This window comes from Artemia sp. Qi Xiang Cuo, chromosome 13 (genome assembly GCF_049724085.1).
Source record: "Artemia sp. Qi Xiang Cuo chromosome 13, ASM4972408v1, whole genome shotgun sequence".
Lineage (NCBI taxonomy): Eukaryota > Metazoa > Arthropoda > Branchiopoda > Anostraca > Artemiidae > Artemia > Artemia sp. Qi Xiang Cuo.
Genome location: NC_142806.1, coordinates 64,456,951 through 64,481,446, shown reverse-complemented (window position 1 = coordinate 64,481,446; position 24,496 = coordinate 64,456,951). Strand labels below are relative to the sequence as shown.

At 35.2% G+C, this 24,496-nt stretch overlaps 1 protein-coding gene across 2 annotated transcripts in view; it reads left to right on the top strand.

Annotated features, from left to right (window-relative positions):
• The first annotated feature begins 272 nt into the window (after positions 1-272).
• Positions 273-24,496, top strand: part of LOC148945549 (uncharacterized) — a 103,395-nt gene continuing 79,171 nt past the window's right edge. For both annotated transcript variants that reach the window (XM_089099263.1, XM_089099262.1), the window contains exons 1-2: positions 273-363; positions 12,122-12,216. In XM_089099263.1, coding sequence (XP_088955389.1) covers positions 273-363; positions 12,122-12,216 — 186 coding nt within the window. The remainder of the gene's footprint in view (positions 364-12,121; positions 12,217-24,496) is intronic.

The window sequence follows — 24,496 nt, the reverse complement described above, 5'->3', positions numbered from 1 at the left end:
AGTATTTTGACATGTTCTGTATCAACACGCGGAAAGGACAAACTACAGAGTCAGAAAATTAAGTATATTTACCTTCCCTTTGCTATCTAATAGATAGTTCATTAACTTTGATGTGCTCATCAAGCGACATATCTAAATCACCAGTTATGGAGTGAAACATTGCTAAGGCTTTGGCAAGTAACTATTAAGGTAATTGTATCGCCGCGCCCTAAAAATAGTGTACTTGCTTGCTTACGGAAAATTTACTCTCACACTCTGTGTTTTAGGACGACATGTTCTATTATACAATGCCTTCTGGCCTCGGTCCATCGCCAGCGACACGCTTGCCTCCTCTTGACTTCCCGTTCTCAAATCAACTACCATGTAAGTATTAATTAATCATTATTAACCCTTACATTTTAGGCCTTATTACATATTAACTCTTATGCTGCTGTCCCACTAACACAGAGAAAGTCCAAAAAATGAAACTTAAAGGACGGTTAGGAGTTCACAATCCTGTGGTTCAAATATCAATAAAACTACAATCAAAAAAGAGAAAGGGTCATAAAAACTTAGTGGTATACTTCCTCCCCGTCTACCATATGTCACTCAACATCTTTCTGCAATAAAAGGGAAGTTGTTCACCGCCCCCCCCCCCTCCTGCTTCCATATTGTGCAATCAGTTCAAATGTATTCTTCCAAACGAAGGGAGCCTATATCTCCCCTCGTCCCTATGTTGATTCAAATGACCTTTCAAGAAAATCTGATGGTTTAAATTGAAAGTGCTGCCCAATTTTGGATCTAAAACCTATTAACGGGCAGAAAAAAACGTGATAGCAAGGTCAACATCATTCAAATCACCGACTAGGTGGCTATGACTAGGTGGCTATTTGTTGTCTAGTATTTTTTATTCATACAATTTCCTAATGTCTTAAACTCTCAGCCAATCACTAATCTTCAATTCTAAAATCAATCGTATGACGACACAACAGGTATACGTATAAAGCCCAAAGTCAAGCGATTTCTTCTCAACAGTCAGTTGGTTTTACCATGGTCATAAATTGATGTCTTGGTAAGTCTGTCCTTTTACGAATCACGGCTAGGGATCGGGTTGAAACTTTTAGGAGTTTTGTATTGAGAAAGGGGCGAGGTTGGGAGACTTTAAACTTTGTATTAAGGAGAAGGTGAAAAATAGGTTATCTACGATTCTCAAAAAGAGTACACGCTACGGGGTTTTTTATTTTGTATGCCTGTCGTCTTTTGCTAGTTTAAAACAAATTGTGGTTGTTGTTTTCTTAAATAGATAGTTGATACTTGTATTTTACTTTGGGATTACAATATATTTTGTTAAGAAGTTAGTACTTTTTGATAAAAAAAAAGTTATATACACCATCAGCGTTTTCTGTTTCAGCACTTGGCGAAAAATTTTCCAGGATCATCCCTGCCATCGTCGTAAAACCAAAAAAAAAAAAAAAAATCCAAATTTACTTAAAAATATAGGAAATTAGGTCACCACCCGCCTCTAATAAGAATTAATTGAAAGATATCCCCTTTAAAATAAAAAAAGAAGAAAAATCTGAAAATTCGATGTTATAGTCATAAGACTCCCCCAGGGATAGCTCTGTTAACAAGCAACGAACCTGTGCGACTTAATACGCGTAATTGTGGATATGAAATAGGAAATTTCGCACTTAATGCCCTTCTCCTGGGCCAGGAAACGATTTCTTTAAGCCAAATGCTATTAATTAGGTTAGTAAATTAATATATTATTTTGTATAAATTATTTTATAAATAAAGATGTTTTATTTTGATACATTATCCTCGGATTATATGATATAGAAAACATATTTTAAAACAAATAACTGTGATTAGCTTTCTAAGTTCCTCTACTTAAAATTTTTCTATTCCCCTGGGTTTGCGATTCTAGGGACTCCAGGGTATTCTCCCAAAAACATACCAGGGTTGCCAGTAATCCATATAGGTCCTGAGAAAAAAAGAATTTAGAAAGAATCTTAAATTTCGAAGTTAATGTTATTGCAAAGATTATTTTTAAGACATAAAATTATTCAAATGTTGACTACCCAAAAGAGTCTACCCAAAGAGTTGACTACCCAATGTTGACTACCCAAAGAGTTCATACTCAAGCATCAACAATGTATCCCTATATAGTTAATTCTCGATAATCAGAAATAAAATATTGCCCAAAATAACTACGAGTGTAATAAGAGGAGGCACAAAAATAACACAATATGGGCTACTACTACGAAAAACTCAACGGAGAACCAAGCTGTCTGAGGCCAACCCGGCTGTGCACTCTTCTCCTTCACCCCAATCTGTTCAAAGACTCCCTCTTTACTCCCTCTTATGAAGTTCAAATTCCTTTAAATAATAATAATAATAATAATTTATTACAAACCCGCTATAAAAAAGAAGCATGAAGAAGCGGAGCAAAACAAAAGAAAAGAGAAAATAAAGACGAAAACAAATCAACCGAACATAATAATCTACTAAATACAAACAAATCACACTTCAACTATCAAGCAAGAAAGTCGCTGGGAAATCAAATAATAGTGCCCTGTGTTTCACGAGAGCTTGTTTTTCAAAATTCGGCATGAACTCAACAGGATCAGGTATATGATACTTTTCTAGCAGACCAGTGTTACGGAGGTAAAGTGGCAGACCAAGCAGAAACTTTAAATATTTGCAAAAGCCTGAACGGATTCGCAACATATCCGAATTCGATAGCCAATGCCAAACGGGTGAGATGTAGTGAGCAAAGGGAAGAGCGACGGCACGATACAACCTAGCAAGGATATGCTTATTAAATTTAAACTTCAGGGCTGCAAGTTTAGCATACCCCGACCGAAAACCCGACAGAACCTGGTCAACAAAAAGAGCACGCGAGCTTCTGAGGTCGCTTCCATATGTGATACCTAGGTACTTCAACTTGCGGCTTGGAAGTACTACTTGCCCTGCAACGGTAACACGGGTACAATTAATTCAATTAACGGTAACAATTAATTCGATAAACATATATAAATATTTTATAGATAAATAAATTATAATTTTATAAATATATTACTTTAATTAATATAAAATATTAATTATAAATATGTTTTAAAATATAAAATATTGGCCCACGGGTGAGTCTTGACAGACGAATTATATCGGCCAATTTGCGACAGAATCACTTCTTCAAGGTTGTTAACACTGTACTGACGCGTAACATACCAATTGCTTGTCCAAGGTGGTAAACGCAGCAAAAACTTTGCATAATTGCAGTACAGTGAACGTAATTTCACTTTATCTGTGGCCATAAAAAAAAAATGGGCTAAACTATATATAGTTATGCAAAACCATAGCATGGTATACTTGGGCTAACAGATGACGATCAAACTTCCGCCTATTTGCCACTATACAGCTATACGTAAAGGAAGACCGCATCTGAAAATGAGAAAGCAGTAACCGCCGTGTCTCCAGTATTGACTGTCCAATAGGGAGCCCAGATATACAATATCATGCGCGAGCTCAATAATGGAATCACCAATTATGACACTCCGACCAGCATCAGAATTCGAGTTAAAAGGCAGTACTTCAGACTTTTCAGCATTGAACTGGAGTCCAATATGGGCATACTCTTGTTGTAACTTGATAAAATTAGCTTCTAGCCCATGCAGAGACTAGCTCAGGTTTAGTACATCATCTGCATAGCCAATCAAAGACAAATCAATACCACGCAGAATATATGTCATAAGTGACTTTGTTTTTGGCCTTACAATACTGTTATTAAGTGCTGTTGGTGACAAAATAGTACCTTGTCTCACTCCCTTCTTTACCGGGAGAAGGGGATTTCAACGCGGGGATACAGCAAAAATCATATAAGAGACTAGCACACTTATTACCTAGTACAGGGAGCCTAAGTTCTGCTTTCAGATGTTCATACATGTCAGCCAGTGGGGCTAGGATGCAAGGGCCAAACACCGGCCAAACTCAACACCGGCCAAACTCAAATCAAATATAATTTCCTCGTCGAGAAGTCAATCAAATGCGCGGCTTACATCATTGGCAGCTTAAGCAATGCTTTCACCGTGTTTTTCTGCATCAACTAAAGCAGATACCAAAGCAAAAAGAGCATGACCACATCCAAAGCGAGATTAAAAACCGAACTGATGGGCCTGAACTGCATGTTTAGTTCGCAACTCATCAATCATCCAGCTTTCAAAAATATTACATAACAAAGTTGCAACTGTTATTGGGCGAAAAGACGAACACTCAGAAGGAGGTATATTCTTCTTAGGGATGGGAGTCATACATCCAATTGAAAAGGAATCAGAGACAGATCCAAGATTAAATGTCATTTGGTAAAGGAGGACTAATTATTCCATAAATAGTTTCCCCCACAACGACAATTGCTGTTCAAAAATTCTATCAAAACCTCTAGACTTTTTTTCTTCAGTTTACCAATAGCAGAAATAATCACGCTCTTTGTTATAACCAGTCCCGGACATGAAGCATGCTAAAAAAAAAAAAACTCGGAGCTTCACTTTTTAACTGTTTTTGAGACGTGGATCTGGATCAGACAATTCTTTTTTCATAATGCTTAACCCATGAGGAATGTTGCATACGAGGTGGTATTTGACTTGGCATGTCTTTCACAAGACTGTAACACAACTTATTTGGGCGTGACCAAACTTCTTCCAAACAAGACGAAATAGTTGAACTACGATGCAGAGAAAGCTGCTTTGCAAACTGGCGATTAGTATAAATATACAGTTTTCGCAGCCACCCATCACGCAGTTTATCCGCTTTAATCCAAACTGAAAGCCAATACTTAGCAGAGAAGCAAGCATTTCGCAAATTATAAATAGTTGACCAGCCAGGTTCTTCAGTTCCAAGTTTTACTCGCCTAATAGGTACAGCCAATTTTTCTGCGAGAGCTAAGGCGTGAGTTCACTGCAAAGTTCACTACAATAAACGTTCAGCCTAACTCAAGAACTGCGCATATTCTTTCTTGAACTCCGCATCAAGAAATCAAATAGTATACAAATTTTCACGAGAACATCATTCCACGCGTTCTGGAAAAAATCTGGAGATGCCCTGTCCCAGTAATTAGCATAAAATACAGATTGCATCTTAGGAAGCCGGTTATATATATATATAGGGGCCACAATCACCAATCTGAGCACTAAAAGACAAAGGAAAATGATCTGACGTAAAATTAGAATCACTAACAATAACTTCCGCGATAGTTACGGATGACCTGTGAATAAGATGGTCTAAGTTAGATGTCCTGCCCGAATTATGGGCGTAAGTAAAACTCTCATTCTTCGGTGCAACTACATAATCATCATCGAACAGACCGAAAACATTACTTGGGTGATCAAAATCACCAGAAGAATTAAGCGGGTCGGTTAGATCACAAAATCCTGTTCTTTTATTTTTAGTAAGCATTTAGATAAACAAGCCGCACTAATGGCAAAAAGACTCTCAGATCAGTCGTCACGATAGTCCGTGGGCAGATAAATGTTCAGCACACCAAAATTCTGGATCCTCATTTCTAAAAATTCATTTGCTAAATCCAAAATACACGAAGGAAAAAATGACTTCACAAGGGTTGATAGATCATAACAAGGTTGGCCATAAAACAGAGAGCGACACGTAGCAACTGAGAACACTTTATGATTGGTTGATAGATTCAAAAGGCTCAGGCTCAAAGTAGTTGCAAAGTAAATAGTATTTTTATATACGTATATATATATATATATATATATATATATATATATATATATATATATATATATATATATATATATATATATATATATATATATATATATATATATATATACCCTGGGGACATATAAGGTTTTTATAGAAAGCATGGTTATATAACTTCGGAGGGGCCCATTGGATTGATAATCAGACGCTCTAGTGTTCCTTTTAAGAGTCAAAGTGATTGTAGGGCAGCTACTCCCCCCCCCCCCCACACACACACGTCGTATTGTCCCGCAATGCATAATAGAAATTTTGAGATAGCTATTCTATTCAAAATGGTTTAAATATCATACAGCAAGTCCTTTGGGGTTGAAACAATCCCCAGAGATTATGGGCAAGGGCTGTGAGCTGTGCCCAGGGGGGTATTTAAGGTTCTTATGCAAGGAATGGTTGTTTAACTTTAGAAGAGGCTCAGTCTTTCTCCCTTAAAAGGACTATGTCAATTTAAAACGAAAAAAAAAATTAATTAAAAAAACCTTTTTAAAAAAAAAAGTAAAAAAAAAAAGTTAAGTACTCCATTAAAGCAAAATGAACAAAAATAGAATCAAATTATCTACCAAGAATACAACTACCACAAATCAGTATCAATAAATAAATGAAACCCAAAACAAACAGAAATTAAAATAAATAAGTGTCAAACTCAAAACGAGCAGAAATTAATATGAGTAGGGTTCTAAACCCCAAGCTTTCTAAAAGCCAGAATATAATTTGCATTTTACTGAAAAAAACTCACATGAATTTACTGAAAAAAATCTGCATTATCAGTTTAATATACATATGCTGATATTTTTTTTTTAATCTCAATTGATTTCTGATTTCTTAAAGTTAGAACAGTGAAAACATTTAAAAGAATTTTTTTTTCAGTAAAGTACAAACCATCCCTCCCTTCCATAAAAACCTTAAATAACCCCTGGGCAGAGCTTACAACCCTTGCCCCTAATCTTTTGGGATTGTTTCAACCCCAAATGCCATGTTGTATGATATTTTGTCCATTTTGGATAGAATAGCTATTTCAAAATTTCTATTTGATGCATTTCGGGACAATACGACGTGTGTGTGGGGGGCGGGGGGTAGCTGCCCTATGATCACTTTGACTCTTCAAAGGAACACTAGAGCGTCTGATTACCACGCACATGAGCCCCCTCCGAAGTTTATATGACCCTATTTTCTATAAAAACCTTATATGTCCCCAGGGCATAACTTACAGCCCTTACCCTGAGGCCTGGGGGTTTTGTTATCCTCAAAGAAATAATTTCCAGGCCGTTGTGACACGCTGAACAAAATGGCTATCTCAAAATTTTGATTGGAAGTGTTTGGGAAAATTACGGGCGTGGGGGGTGATTTACCTTTTGATCACTTTCTACTTATAAATTAGGCACTAGTTTTCTCAATTTCCAATGAAATGAACCCTTTTTGAAGCATCTACGACAGAAATTTCTATTAAAACCTTATATGTCCCAAGGGCATAACTTACGACCCTTGTCCTGAGGGCACTGGGGGGGGGGAGGATTGTCATCCTCAAAGACATAATTTCCAGACCTTCAAACAATGTTGAACAAAACGACCATATAATAATGTTGATCGGAAAATTTGCGGGAAAATGAAGGGCGTGTGCGGGGGGAGGAGGAAGGATTCTCCCTCCGAATACTTTCGACTTGTAAAAAGGGCAAAAGCCCTTTCAATTTCCATTTGAATCAGCCCTTTTGGAAATTTTCACGACAGCGCTTTCTATAAAAACAATATATGCCCTGCCCCCAAGGCATAACTTACAAACTTAGCCTTGAGGGCTTTGGGGGGTTGTCATCCTCAAAGATCTTTATGCCCTGGGGGCTCTGGGTGGTTTGTCATCCTCAAATACATAATTTCCAGAACTTTCAACTACGGTGAACAAAATGTCTATCTCAAAACTTCGATTGTATGTGTTTGGGGAAATGGTGAGCGTGAGAAGGGGTTAGTTGCCCTCCGATCATTTTAACTATTAAAAAGGGCACTAGCCATTTCAATTTCGAATCGAATGAGCCCTTTTTGGAGTTTCTACGGCAAACCTTTCTATAAAAACATTATATGCCCTAGGGCATAACTTACAACCCTTGCCCTCAGGGCGGTGGGGGGGGGGGTTGTCATCCTCAAAAACCTACTATCCAAAACTTTCAACTACACTCAACAAAACAGCTATCTAAAAATTTTGATGGGATATGTTTGGGGAAAAGATGGGCGTGAGAGAGAGGTTAATTGCCCTCCAATCACTTTTGACCATTAAAAAGGGCACTAGCCCTTTGAATTTCCAATCGAATCAGCCCTTTTTCGAGTTCCTACGACAAAGCTTTCAATAAAAACCTTATATGCCCCCAGGGCACAATTTATAACCCTTGCCCTGAAGATTGGGGGGGGGGGGCGTGTCATGGTTAAAGACATAATGTCCAGAACTCTCAATTAGGTTGAACAAAATGGCTATCTCCAAATTTTGAATGGATGTGTGTTGGGAAAAGGGTGGGCGTGGACAGGGTGTTAATTGCCTTTCAATCAGCTTCGACTATTAAAAAGGGCACTAGCCATTTCAATTTCCAATCGAATGAGCCCTTTTTGAAGTTTCTACGACAACACTTTCTATAAAATCTTGTATGCACCCAGGGCATAACTTACAACCCTTGCCCTAGGGGTTGTGGGGGGTTGCCATCCTTAAAGACCTATTTACTACATCCTTTCGACTATTAAAAAGGGCACTAAGCCCTTTGAATTTCCAATCTAATGAACCCTTTTTGAAGTTTGTACGACAAAGCTTTCTATAATAACATTATATGCCCCCAGGGCATAACTTACAACCCTTGCCCTGAGGGTTGCATGGGGAAAATCTTCCTCAAACACATGTTCTCTATCTGGAAATCAACTACCTTGAACAAAATGGCTATCTCAAAATTTTGATTGGATGGATTTGTGGAGACGGTGGGCATGGAAGGGGTGTTAGTTGCCTTCCCATCACTATCGACTGTTAAAAAGGGTAATAGCCATTCCAATTTCCAATCGAATGAGCCCTTTTCGAAGTTTCTACGACAATTCTTTCGATACGAAGTGCCCTGGTCTAAAGGAAAAACAAAAATAAATAAATAATGCATTGTTCCAACATTGTTCTTTACTTAGGCAGCGCTATTGCGCTGCCTATGATTGTATATGTTAATAATTGTAAATTGACTGATACCACCCTACTTTTTCAGTCCTTTTCCTTAATAATTAAAATTTTGGATTTTAAAAAAAAATTTCAGACAAAATTTGAAAGTCTAGTCAGAATTTTCGATGAAAAGTAGTTTTTTCACTGAATAAGTTCTTAATAATATTTTTACTGCATAGTTCAGGGTGGTCGGAGATGGGTTTCATTTTTCATATTGAAGGAAATTCCGCGGGAATTTTGACCTTCTACGTGGCTGATGCCGTCGCAACCTCCACAATAGGACATCTGATTGCTTAAATAAATTGTATGCAAATACTTAAATAAATTGAAACATTGTATATAAATAGGTTATATAAAAATATTACCATTTAAAATCGCTGAAGTAAATCTCATGGTAGCACTTTCATAGTTTTTCCTGCATCTATTCTTTAGTTAATTCTATAAATTTTAATGTAATTCTTTTAAGTATTCTTTTAACTGGGAATGTTCGAAATACCATCAGAAAAGTTTTTTTAGGGAGCGGCTCTATGAGTTATAATTCAATCAGGTTTTAAGGTTCAACGCCATATCATTGATGTCTGAGGTCACAATGAGAGCCAGTCAGTTTTTATTTGTAAGCTAAGAGCTAAGACCAAAAAATTAAAGGGTAGAGGTTAAGTTCTGAATGGGGCACACTGAGATAAGGAAGGGGATGAAAATCATAGAATAGTAGAAAATATTTCTATGAAGGGAGTCCACCTCCCCACTGTCCCGATTCGGATAATCTCCCGAAGTCACAGATAGAATAGTGCTAAGCCTTCCAAACCTCACTTCCTTTGGTATACAGAAAAGGGGTCTAGAATTTTACCCTCCCCCCCCCTCGGAAAATAGCCCCGTGAAAAATAACCCCCGCAGAAAATACCCCCAGAAGATACCTCCCACGCAAAATTCCCTCCGCCCTGAGAATCCCCCCAGATATTTCCGGATGTTCATTAGAATGGAAATTGAAAGTTCTACTCATCTGTATTAGTCAGAGGCAATCCTATAGCGTTGCCTATAGTAACGAGCCATGAGGGTTCAATGTATTAATATTTATAAATTTATATTTTCTCTAAAGAACTTCATATGGAAGAGGTGGTCGTTTAAACTTCGGAGGGGCCCATTCGATTGCAAATTAAACGTTCTAGTGCTCTTTTTAAGAGTCAAAAGTGATTACAGGGCAACAAATCACCCGCCACACTGTTTTTTCTTCAAACGCATCCGATCAACATTATGAGCTCTGAATGGGCCCGTTAAGTTCTGAATGGGGCACACTGAGATATGGAAGGGGATGAAAATCATAGAATGGTAAAAAATAAACAGACAAAATAATTACATGCAAATCAAGGAGAAATAGGCACAAATAGTGAAACTCTAATCATTTTTTGAAGGTTGACCCCTTACCTTCTTTATATGTTGTGTTATATGGCATTTAAGTCAGTAGTCTGACCAGGAATCTATTTTTGGACGGGCCCTGCTCTTTTCGGGTGGGGAACGACAGTTGAATAAAACAGCTGCCATAGCCATTGTTAAATCATAAGTCCAAGTGTAACACATAAGCAGAGAATGGGAAAGGGAATTATCAAAATAATGTAATTTCGGGTCATAACATATAATTTGCATATTAGGTTTATTACTGAACAGTGTTTCCAGCTATTATTTAACCGAAAGGAAATGAAACACAAACATAGTTTTTCTAATTCAGGGAGGAGGGAGGGGGTCAATCCACAGACTATGATTTGTCATAGCATCTGCTCAAAACTCCTTAAGGTTACCATGTAATATATCGCCCCTTTTTTTTTACCAAATGTTCGACAAAATAACACAAAAATAAAAGCATAACATTAGGAGGAGTATAAAACAGGTATTTTAGCTATTGTTTAAAAGTGCATGTGAAGTTTACACGCATGTAGTTTTTGCACATTCACGAACTGATTTTCTGACATAGGCCTAGTGTTCACTCATCAGTCCTTAGGGCTACCGCGAAAAATATTCCCTAGTTTATCTTGTGATTTTTTTTTTACAAACAAAAGTCTGCAGAACAAAAAAATTAAATCAACAGTGGCTACCGGAATAGATATTGTAGATAGGAGATATTAGTTGTATACTTTATTTCTTGGTTTTTGAATGGGGTGGATATTGCAAAATTTTGTTATATTTTTCAAATCCTTTTTGAAATAAGATTTTCTTTTAACACTCTGGGGACGCCTTGTCACGATACAGGAAGAAATATTCCTTTTTATTGTTTTTCTTCTTCTTCTTCGTATTGAGTATACATCTGTTTACCCGTTTTTTTGGCTTTTTTAACCGAATATTCTTCAAAAATAAACAATATCCAAAACACAACATTGGGATGGGGAAAAGTCTCAGGCTTTTATGAAGCTAAAAATTTCCAAATACAAAATCAAATACCTTATGGAACAGGTTAAAACGCTAAAACTTTCTGAAATATTTTTTTTTCAGTTATTTTATAGTGGCAGAAAAATCCACTTTCAAATCAACTTCAACTTCAAATCAACTTCAACTTCAGAAAAAACAAAATGTTCGTCAGACTTACGCAATTTCAAAAATACAATGAAACACAAGAATGTCTCAGTATTTTACGATGGTAAAAATTAGCATATAGAAAAAAAAGTTTCTGGAAAAGGTTAAGGGTCTTAGAATTTCTGATTTTTTTTAAATTACCGGTACTTTATTTTCCAATTCTTTTATACTGGCAAGAAAATCGACCTTCTAACCCGAATATTGGTAAAATTACACAATATTAAAGACACGACATTAGAACGCAAAAATTTATCTTTATATTGCAGCGGTAAAAATTTCCATTTAGAAAATAAAATTTCTTTTAAAAAAGGCTAAAACACTCAGACTTTCTGAAATTCCTATCTTACTTAGACTGCTTTATTTTTCCAATTCTTTTATACTGACAAGAAAATCGACTTTAGAGCTGGTATTATCTACATTCAAAAGATTAATTTCCCCTAATGTTCCATCACACAAACAAGAAGAATTAGGAGCCCCAGGGGGCACTCCCTAACTGGTAGTATTCCTTAGGGATTCAATCTCGAAAACCACCTTTGATAGGAAAAACCTAGACACTAATCTGAGTTGACGTTAATGGCATTTTACTGGTTATAACATGAGTCCATTGGGGAGTTAACCTCTTTTTAAAATTTATTTCAGACTCGGCCTACACTCCTTATTCGCCTGAGATACATGATGACGCTTTCCTGAGGAGAAAACAAAGAAGAAACAGGACAACATTTACTTTACAGCAGGTTAGTCTCATTCAGTTAACTGGCCTGTTTTATTGATCTTAAATTGTAAAAGCAAAATGAACTTCTTTGAAGAAGGGCGAGGGACATACCTCTTTATTTTTTGAAATTGGAAAAATATGAAACAGAATTGGACAAAAGATGGTATGGAAAATGCAGGAGCTTGTTCGGATTACCTTGATTATAGAATTTAGACTACTGTATTGGAATATATATTTCTTTCAAAAAGCTTCTACCTGCAGTGAGACACCACTTAGAATAATTTCACGGCAGCAATTGCACTAAAACGAGTTTTACCTTTTTCACAAACTATTGAATCCCATGGGATTCAAAATCTTTGAATCTCAGAGGCAAGGACGTATCCAGGGAAATTAGGGGTTTAAATCCCTCTGAAATGTTCGTCCGACTCATAAAAACATAACAAAATTAAATAAAACCAAATTTTTGATGCCTTTTTTAAAGTTTTTTTTTATCAAACCTGTACAAAATGAAACCTTTTGCCCCCCCCCCAAAAAAAAAATCCTGGATACGGTACTGCTCAGATGGCACTTATTCTGAAAGAAGAAGAAAAAGTTGGTTAAAAAATAAACAAAATACAGAAAGTAGAGTCAAATCATCTTTATGACTTTATGACATTGTTGTTTACGTCAAAATATTTCCTCAGTAATGGAGAGACTTTCATACTCTCCGCACCCATATTACATGGTGGGTTGAAGTGTTTTGGTCAGCTTTTGGGTCCCTTTTGGCTCAATACATTCTTTTCCCATTAGGTTTCCTTGGCCCACGGACGTTCTTACATAATTGTCAAGCCAATCACACCAAATTATTCTCTGGCACTAGTTTTGGTACTCCCTGTCCGATCATATTTGTTGAGCATGAGAATCCCTTATAGCCAAGGAGTTTGGAGTGTACGGTTTTAAATTTCAAGCTATTCAAAGAAATTCTTTTTGGCCCTTTCTTATTTTTTGGAGGAAGTACTTTTTTTGGGGTTCTCCCCTCTCTTCTTTGAACGCTTTGCAGCCTTCTTTTGCATCAATAATACGATGTACTGTTGTTGCAACATTTTGTCTGCACTGTCCATCACGACATGAACAAATCTCTTCGGTTTTTGTCAATTATGCTTACACTGTATTCTACAATCTTTTAGACTATCAAACTTTCTGGCGTCATGTTTTTGTATCTACAGCTTGTCTACTCATCTCCTGAATACTTAAGTACTTAAGTTTTTTTCTCCGCAGGAGTAATGCCTTTCAGTTTCCTTTCTCTTCTTTTTAGTTTCTCTATTCGAGGTTGAGCACTATAGCTAGGTTGGTTTTCAAGCCCCCTCCCTTCAGGCGCTTCAACAGCCACAGATTCATGAATATTTTCCGGAGTACTTCTACCCTTTTCTTGTTTATAGGTACTCCTTGGTCCAAGAACTTGGGTATATAAGTTTTGAGCAGATAAGAAAAAAGTTTTTTCCCTTGTTGGTCCCATTTTTCGGGAGATCGTAGCCCTTAAAATACTGTTTTTTTTCTTTTTACTTCAAATTTTACTTGGTTCGCTCTATGTTTGTAAATGACCGTGGAGAATGGTAAAAAAAAACGGGAGACATCTCTTTATAGAGTTCAACTTTATGCTTTTTATAAATGGTTCTGATTGTGAGCCCAAAAAGGTGGACTCCTGTAATCTATTTTTGGGACTATCTGAGGAAATGGAATGCATGGTTGTGCTTTTAGTAGAAACCCATATTTACATACTGGGCTTACATCCATATATGGGCATTGAAGAGATTTAATGTCCTTGATAAAAGCCTGGACAAGATTTAATGTCCTTGGTAAAAACTTGGGACGAGATGTAATGTCCTCGGTAAAAGTGTTATTTCTAGACCAATCAGAGGCCTAGAATCCTTGTATGTACAAGACTACACCTCTTTCTAGACCTGTTTGATGGTTATATTGTTTGATGGTTATATGATTTATGTTGTTTCATAGTTCTGTTCTGTATGTTGAGGGTTATATGGTTTGATAGTTATATTGTTTGATGGTTATATGGTTTGATGTTGTTTCATAGTTCTGTTCTGTTTGTTGGTCAACTTGTTTGATGTTTCTAAGCCTAATGGATACAGACAGAACTTTACAACATTGTCAGATAAGAGTTTCATAGTTCTGTTCTGTTTGTTGATGGTTATATTGTTCGATGGTTATATGATTTGGTGCTGTTCCTTAGTTCTTTTCTGTTTGTTGATCGTTATATGGTTTGATGGTTATGTTGTTTGATGGTTATATGATTTGATGTTGTTTCATAGTTCTGTTCTGTTTGTTGGTCAACTTGTTTGATGTGTCTAAGCCTAATGGATACGGGCAGAATTTTACATCATTGTCAGATAAGAGCGTCTAACGGGACAGGATCATTGACACCTATTTCTAGGTCAAAGGATTTACGTAAGGTTTCTATTACATTACAAAAGGATGGCGAAACAAAGGAAAATTCAGAAATTACTTTTGGGGGATTATTTGGGCGAAACAAATTAATCGACATTTTAGGGATTTTTTGGTGAAAGTTTGAGACATTTTAGAGGAAGATTTGGGGTGAAATTTTGTGGTCACTATAATAGACAAGTACACAATATTGGATTAGTGAGAGGATTATGAGTATGAACCATCAATGACTCTAACCACAATGGACCTCAACCTCCATGGGCCACTGCTTCCCAACCTCCAAGACCCCCTTTCTACCATTCCAACTTTTTTTGAGGACACCCCCAATTTTCAATATAGAGACTCAAATTAAGAGTTAAAAATTTGTAAGAAAAAATTTAGCAGAACGTCAACTTTGACCTCATCTTTCAGAATTTAGACAAGCAGATGCTTTGAGCATCCAATTCTGTTACTTTTTACCTCACATTTTCAAATATGGCATTTAGAATGTTAACCCATTTTTTTTAAAGTCCTCCCCTCTCCCCACCCCCCATGACCTAAAATGTTTAGTCATTATAACTATTTCCATTTACGAACCTTAGCGCATCAGCTATTCATACAAACATCCAACAATAACAATAAAATCCCATATTAAAAGAAATTTTCGTTAATGTAAAAATTAAGACACAGCGAAAACGTCTTTTTCCAAACACATTCTTGACTGATCTGCTAAAATTCTTGGCTAGAAACAACTTTCAGACGCTCACGAAACGTTGAATCTTTGAGTATCCAATTCTGTTACTTTTTATCTTACATTATCATATATGGCATTTAGAATGTTACCCCTTTTTTTAATACGTCCCACTCCACCCCCATCCCCCGGGGCCAAAAAATGTTTCCTTGTTATAACTATTTCTATTTACAAACCTTAGCGCATCAGCTATTCACACAAACATCCACCAATAAAATCCAATATTAAAAGAACCAACACTTTAAAATTAAGACACAGCGAAAACATCCTTTTCCAAACACATTTTTGACCGTTCTGCTAAAATTCTTGGCTAAAAACAGCTTGCAGACGTTCACGAAACATTGAATCTTTCTTTGTTCTCTATAGACCGGCATGTGAAACAATCTTGCTTATTTCCACCAGTATTGAGTGTATTTTTAGCGATATCTAATAATTACAAAAAGTTATATAATTTTCTTAGGAGTGAAGCAAAGCTCTTTTCAAATTAGCTAGTGAAAATATTAAACAATGTAGGCGACTTATGAGAACATTAATATTTTTAGGGGGTGGGGAGTGATTCAAGGGCTCTTTGGGTGCATTCTTATGCCCTTCTTTTTCAAAATTAGCTAGTGGAAGTTTTATTATTTATAGATTATTCGGTTCTATTTTATTGCTCTCTTTTTTGGTTTAATGGAGGTTCTTTACATTCCTTTGAAAACAGGGGTTTTGTATTAGAACGCTAACCCTTTATAGTTTTAGAGGCTAACCGTATTTTTACTTTCTTATCTTTTTCAGTAAGCCGCAAATTCATGCTTTACCTTGGAAAGGCAGTGAGCTTTCGAGCGATACTCTTATTAATTTCCGCTTGTTTTGAGTTTGTCTCGGTTATCCTTTTTATTTTGGGTCTGTTATGGGTTCAGTTTGTTAATCAGTGATGATTAGTTGAAACTTGAGGTTCTACAGAAAATTCGATTTTATTTTCTTGCTCTTTTTTTGGTATAATGAATATCTTTATATTTAATTAAAAATTAGGATTTAGTCTTAGGACGCAAACCTTCTATAATTTTAGAGGCTAACCGCATTTTGACTTTGTTTTATTATTCAGTAAACTGCAAATTTATGCTTTACCTTGAAAAGGCATAGAGCTTTCGAGCACTACTCTTTTTAATTTCTGCTTGTTTTGAGGTTGACTCAGTCATCTATTGTATTTCCTGTTCGTTTTGGGTTCAATTTATTTATCAATGCTGATTCGTGGAAGTTTTATGATCTATAGATTTTTTGGTTTTATTTTATTGCTATTTTTTGGTTTAATGGAGTTCTTTACATTTCATTGAAAAGTCTGATTTTATCTTAGGACGCAAACCTTCTATACTTTTAGCGGCTAACCTTATTTTTACTTTGTTTTAATATTCAGTAAACTGCAAATTTATACTTTACCTTGGAAAGGCATAGAGCTTTCAAGCACTACTCTTGTTAATTTCTGCATGTTTTGAGTTTGACTCGGTCATCTATTGGGTTTTCTGTTCGTTTTGGGTTCAATTTATTTATCAATGCTGATTTGTGGAAGTTTTACGATCTATAGATTATTTGGTTTGATTTTATCGGTGTTCTTTGGTTTAATGGAGTTCTTTACATTTCTTTGAAAACTGGGATTTTGTCTTAGGACGCAAACCTTCTATAGTTTTAGAGGCTAACCGTATTTTAGCTTTTTTTTAATATTCAGTAAACAGCTAATTTATACTTTACCTTGGAAAGGCATAGAGCTTTCGAGCACTACTCTTGTTAATTTCTGCATGTTTTGAGTTTGACTCGGTCATCTATTGGGTTTTCTGTTCGTTTTGGGTTCAATTTATTTATCAATGCTGATTTGTGGAAGTTTTACGATCTATATATTATTTGGTTTTATTTTATCGGTCTTTTTTGGTTTAATGGAGATCTTTACATTTCTTTGAAAACTGGGATTTTGTCTTAGGACACAAACCTTCTATAGTTTTAGAGGCTAACCGTATTTTAGCTTTTTTTAATATTCAGTAAACAGCTAATTTATACTTTACCTTGGAAAGGCATAGAGCTTTCGAGCACTACTCTTGTTAATTTCTGCATGTTTTGAGTTTGACTCGGTCATCTATTGGGTTTTCTGTTCGTATTGGGCTCAATTTATTTATCAATGCTGATTAGTGGAAGTTTTATGATCTATAGATTATTTAGTTTTATTTTATTGGTCTTTTTTGGTTTAATGGAGTTCTTTACATTTCATTGTAAAGAACTGGGATTCTGTCTTAGGACGCAAACCTTCTATAGCTTTAGAGGCTAACCCTATTTTAGCTTTTTCTTAATATTCAGTAAACAGCTAATTTATACTTTACCTTGGAAAGGCATAGAGCTTTCAAGAACTACTCTTATTAATTTCTAGTTTTTTTTAGTTTTGACTCGGTCAATTATTGTGTTTTCTGTTAGTTTTGGGCTCAATTTATTTATCAATGCTGATTAGTGGAAGTTTTACGATCTATAGATTATTTGGTTCTATTTCATTGGTCTTTTTTGGTTTAATGAAGTTCTTTACATATTTTTGAAAACTGGGATTTTATGTCAGGACGCAAATAAAATCAAAGAAACTATAGATCGTAAAACTTCCACAAATAAGCATCGATAGATAAATTGAACCCAAAACGAACAGAAAATACAATAGACAGCTGAGTCAAACTCAAAACAAACAGAAATTAACATGAGACGCTCGAAAGTTCTATGTCTTTCCAAGGTAAAAATAAATTTTTAGTTTACCGAATATTAAAACAAAGGCAAAATACGGTTAGCCTCTAAAACTATAGAAAGTTGGCGTCCTAAGACAAAATCCCAGTTTTCAAAGAAATGTAATGAACTCCATTAAACCAAAAAGGGCAATAAAATAGTGCTAGCAAGATCTATGCCATTCAAGTTAAATCATTAATTTTCAGTTTACTGAATATTAAAACAAAGTAAAAATACGGTTAACCTAGAACTATAGAAGGTAGCGTCCTAAGACAAAATCCCAGTTTTTAAAGAAATTTAAAGAGCTCCATTAAACCAAAATAGAGCAATAAAATAAAACCAAATAATCTCTAGTTCGTGAAACTTCTTCAAATCAGCATTGAAAAATAAATTGGACTCAAAATGAACAGAAAATACAATAGATAACTGAGTCAAACTCAAAACAAGCAGAATTAAACAAGAGTAGTTCTCGAAATCTTTATGCCTTACTAAGGTAAAGTATAAATTGGTTGTTTACTGAATATTGAAACAAAGTAAAAATACGGTTAGCCTCTAAAACTATAGAAGGTTAGCGTCCTAAGACAAAATCCCTGTTTTTAAAGAAATGTAAACTCCATTAAACCAAAAAAAGAGCAATAAAATAAAAACAAATAATCTATAGATTGTAAAACTTCCGCAAATCAGTATTGATAAATAAATTGAACCCAAAACGAACAGAAAATACACTAGATGACGGAGTTAAACTCAAAATAAGAAGAAATTAACAAGATTAATTCTCGAAAGCTCTATGCCTTTCCAAGGTAAAGCAAAAATTTTCTGTTTACTGAATATTAAAACAGAGTAAAAATACGGTTAGCCTCTAAAACTACAGAAGGTTTATGTCCTAAGACAAAATCCCAGTTTTCAATGAAATGTAAAGAACTCCATTAAACCAAAAAATACCAATACAATAAAACCAATCAGCATTGAAAAAATGAATTGGACCCAAAATGAACAGAAAATACAATAGATAACTGAGTCAAACTCAAAACAAGCAGAAATAAACAAGAGTAGTGCTCGAAAGCTTTATGCCTTTCCAAGGTAAAGTATAAATTTGCAGTTTACGGAATATTAAAACAAAGTAAAAATACGGTTAGCCTCTAAAACTATAGAAGGTTTGCGTCCCAAGATAAAATCCCAGTTTTCAATGAAATGTAAAGGTCTCCATTAAACCAAAAAATACCAATAAAATAAAAGCAAACAACCTATAGTTCGTAAAACTTCCACTAATCAGCATTGATAAATAAATTGAATCCAAAATGAACAAAAAATACAATAGATGACTGAGTCAAACACAAAACCAGCAGAAATTAACAAGAGTAGTTCTCGAAAGCTCTATGCCTTTCCAAGGTAAAGCATAGATTTGCAGTTTACTGAATATTAAAACAAAGTAAAAATACGATTAGCCTCTAAAACTATAGATGGTTTGCATCCTAAGACAAAATCCTAGTTTTTCAAAGAAATATAAAGAACTCCATTAAACCAAAAAGAGCAATAAAATATAACCGAATAATCCATAGATTGTAAAACTTCCACTAATCAACATTGATAAAAAAAATTGAACCCGAAACGAACAGAAAATAAAATAGATGACCGAGTCAAACTCAAAACAAGAATAAAATAAGATGTGTAGTTCTCAAAAGCTTGATGCCTTTCCAAGGTAAAGTATAAACTTGCTGTTTACTGAATATTAAAACAAATTAAAAATACGGTTAGTCTCAAAAACTCTAGATGGTTTGCGTCCTAAAATAATATCCCAGTTTTCAAAGAAATGTAAAGAACTCCATTAAACCAAAAAAGACCAATAAAATAGAACCAAATAATCTATAGATCGTAAAACTTCCGCTAATCAGCATTGATGAATAAATTAAGCCCAAAACGAACAGAAAACACAATATATGACCGAGTCAAACTCAAAACAAGCAGAAATTAACAAGAGTAGTTCTCGAAAGCTCTATGCCTTTCCAAGGTAAAGTATAAATTTGCAGTTTACTGAACATTAAAACAAAGTAAAAATACGGTTAGCCTCTAAAAGTATAGAAGGTTTGCGTCCTAATAAAAAATCCCAGTTTTTCAAAGAAATTTAAAGTCCATTAAACCAAAAAAAAACAATAAAATAAAACCAAATTCAAAATGCCATATTTGATAATGTTAGGTAAAAAGTAACAGAATTGTATGCTCAAAGATTCAACGTTTCGTGAACGTCTGCAAGCTGTTTCTAGCCAAGAATTTCAGCAGATCAGTCAAGAATGGGTTTGGAAAAAGACGTTTTCGATGTGTCTTAATTTTTATATTGACGAAAATTTCTTTTTATATTGGATTTTATTGTTGGATGTTTGTATGAATAGCTGATGCGCTAACGTTCATAAATAAAAATAGTTATAAAGAGGAAACATTTTAAGTCATGGGGGGTGGGGTTGGGGTGGGACTTTAAAAAAAAAATTGGGTAACATTCTAAATGGCACATTTGATAATGTGAGGTAAAAAGTAACAGAATTGGATGCTCATACTCTGCTTGTCTAAATTCTGAAAGATGAGGTCAAAGTTGACGTTCTGCTAACTTTTTTCTTACACATTTTTAACTCTTAATTTGAGCCTCTATATTAAAAATTGGGGGGTTGTCCTCCAAAAAAAGTTGGAATGGTGGAAAGGGGGTCTTGGGGGTTTTGGAGCGGTGGTCCCTGGAGGTTGAGGTCCATTGTGGTTAGAGTTATTGATGGTTCGTAATCATAATCCTCTCACTAATCCAATAGTGTGTACTTGTCTATTATAGCCACCACAGAGTTTCAACCCAAATCTTCCTCTAAAATGTCTCAAACTGTTTCACCCAAATAATCCCCCAAAAGTACTTTCTGAATCTTCCATGTTTCGGCATTCTTTTGTGATGTAAGAGAAACCTTACGTAAATCCACTGACCTAGAAATAGGTGTAAATGATCCTGTCCCGTTAGACGCTCTTATCTGGCAATGATGTAAACTTCTGTCTGTATTCATTAGGCATTGAAACATCAAAAAAGTTGACCAACAAACAGAACAGAACCATGAAATAACATCAAATCATATAACCATCAAACAACATAACCATCAAACCATATAACCATCAACAAACAGAACAGAACTAAGAAACAATATAAAATCATATAACCATCGAACAATATAACCATCAACAAACAGAACAGAACTATGAAACTCTTATCTGACAACGTTATAAGCTTCTGTCTGTATCCATTAGGCTTAGAAACATCAAACAATTTGACCAACAAACAGAACAGAACTATGAAACAACATCGAACCATATAACCATCAAACAATATAACCATCAAACCATATAACCATCAACATACAGAACAGAATCAAATCATATAAACATCAAAAAATTTAACCATCAAACAGGTCTAGAAAGAGGTGTGGTCTTGTACGTACAGGGACTCTAGGCCTCTGATTGGTCTAGAAATAACACTTTTTCCAAGGACGTTAAATCTCGTCCCAAGTTTTTACCAAGGACATTAAATTTTGTCCAGGCTTTTACCAAGGACATTAAATCTCTTCAATGCCCATATACGGATGTAAACCCAGAATGTAAATATGGGTTCCTACTGCTATTAAGAAAAAGTTATATGACAAGTAGCCCTATTCAAGTAGCCCGTCTTTAAAATAATGCTGGGAAGTCCGGCGCGCCCTTCATGGAAAATTATCTTCCCCCATTAAAAATTCCTCCATGGAAATATCTTCTCAAGTAAGCCACTCCCCGGACCCACCCCTGACCCATCCTCAGAAAAAATCCCCCTAAAAACGTCTGTATGCCTCCCAATAACCAATACTGTATATAAAGTATTGGCAAAGGTCATAACTTGCAGCCCTTCCCCCGGGGACTGTGGGTGATTAAATCATCCTGAAAGATATAGTTATTATATTTTTTGACAATGCTGAACAAAATGGCTATCTCGAAATTTTTATCGGGTTACTCTGTGAAAAAAATGAGGTTGGGAGGGGGCCGAGTTGTCCTCCAATTTTCAGTCAATTATAAAGCGCACTAAAACTTTTAGTTTCCGTTCGAATGAGACCTCTCGCGATAATCTAGGACCAATGGGTCGATACGATCACACCTGAAGATAAAAACGCATCCATAATCTTTCTTATGTATAATGCCTAGAAACATCTCTGAATGTCCTAGAAATGGGCGTGTGGTCTTGTTCGCCCCGTTGTACATCCTGGGGTAATACCTCTCCCTCTACTTATGAACGGGGCACCTGCATATTTAAAAAAAAATCAGAAATTAAATAAAAAAACAGGTTTTTCAATTGAAAGCAAGGAGCAACATCAAAACTTAAAACGAACAGAAATTATTACCTATATGATTGGGTTCGCCCCCTAGTCAGTACCTTGCTCTTTAAGCGAAAGATGTTTTAGTACTTTCATAAGAGCTATTTATTCTAATTCACGTACTTTGTGATTAAGGGGTCAGTTTTTAAGAATTGGAACAAAATTTGAACTTTAGCGTCAAGAGCGAGGTATTGACTAGGCTGCAAACCCCCTAATATACGTATTAAAAATATATGAACATAGAAGTTCGTTAGGTAAGTTAATTCATAAGTTACGCATATTTATTACTAATAAGAACGTTCGCAAATAAAACTACACAACTTTCGAGAAAGTAATTTAACCAAATAAAATAAAACTAATATTCAAATTTTGCTTTAATTATTCATATGTGGTGAACCAAAATCAAAACCTGCATTATTTCAAAAACGTTCAAAAAATAAATAAAAAAACAAGTTTTTTTAACTGAAAGTAAGGAGCGACATTAAAACTTAGAAGCGACATCAAACAGTTCGTGGTAACGAACTCGGTAAGGAGTGACCCGGCTCAATAGTAGCCGAAACTCTAAAAATCGGATTTTATACCAATAGTTACATCAAAAGAATCAGATTTTTTTGCTGATTTCAAACATATAAGTTTCATTAAGTTTTGTTTTACCCATCAAAGGTTAATCCCCTGAGGAAATTTGGCTTTATTTTCAAAAAGGGGGAAACAACCCCTAAGAGTCATAAAACTTTAATGAAAATCACACCATCAGTTTCAGCTTATCAGAGAACCTTAATGTAGAAGTTTTAAGCTCCTATCTGCAAAAATGTGGAATTTTGCATTTTTTGCTAGAAGAAAGATCACGGATGCGTGTTATAAAGGGACATTATTATGAAGGGGGTGCCAGATTTTCCAGCATCATTAAAAAAAACGATCAGAAATTAAATAAAAAAAGAATTCAACTGAAAGTATGGAGCAACATCAAAACTTAAAACGAACAGAGATTACTACGTATATAATTGGGTTCGTCCCATACTCATTACCTTGCTCTTTAAGCGAAAGTTTTTTTGTACTTTCATCAGAGCTATTTATCCTAATTAACAGCCTTTGTGATTAAGGAGTCATTCTTAAAGAATTGGAACAAAATTTGAACTTAGCGTGAAGAACGAGGTATTGACTAGGGGGCAAAACCCCTTATATACGCAATAAAAATATATGAATATAGAAGTTCGTAACGTAAGTTAATTCGTAAATTACGTCAGAACAAAATTTAGAGAAAGCAATATAGCCAAAAAAAAAAGTAAAATTAACAAGCATTTTTTTAACTAGTCATGTACGTTGAGCCAAAATTAAAGCTGCATTAACTCAAAAACGTCCAGAAAGTAAATAAAAAAAGTTTTTTTTTAACTGAAAGCAAGGAGTGCCATTAAAACTTAAAACGAACAGAAATTATTCCGTATATGAAAGGGGCGGTCTCCTCCTCAATGCCTCACTCTTTAAGCTAAAGTTTTTTATTATTTTAAAAAATAAAGTTGTGAGACAGAGTCAAACTTTAGCGTAAAGAGCGAGGCGTTGAGGAGGAGACTGCCCCTTTTATATACGGAATAATTTCTGTTCGTTTTAAGTTTTGATGTCGCTTCTTACTTTCAGCTAAAAAGACTTGTTTTTTATTTAATTCATATAAAGAGTCAGTTCTTATACTAATCCTATATAAAGTTTCGAACAAGGCGGTTCTAATGAGGGTACTTTTGATTTGATCTGAGTCTATTTTTAGGAGTTATGGGCTATTATATTTCATAACATTAGACGTGATCGTCTCTTACTAGGTTGCTAGCTACCGCTGCAACCCGGATTATATCAATTGTTTTAGTGTATTAACAAATTTAGTATAATTTCTTATATGTCATTTTACGGAACTGGTTAAGGAACCAAAATGTTGGCCCTCTTACATAGCTAAGTCTTTGGACGCGCTTATTCTGAGTTAATAATTTACAGAATATGTAGCAGCCCTTCTTTCCCGATCCTGGGAACACATGTGCATGCGCTCTTCCACCCGAGGGGGA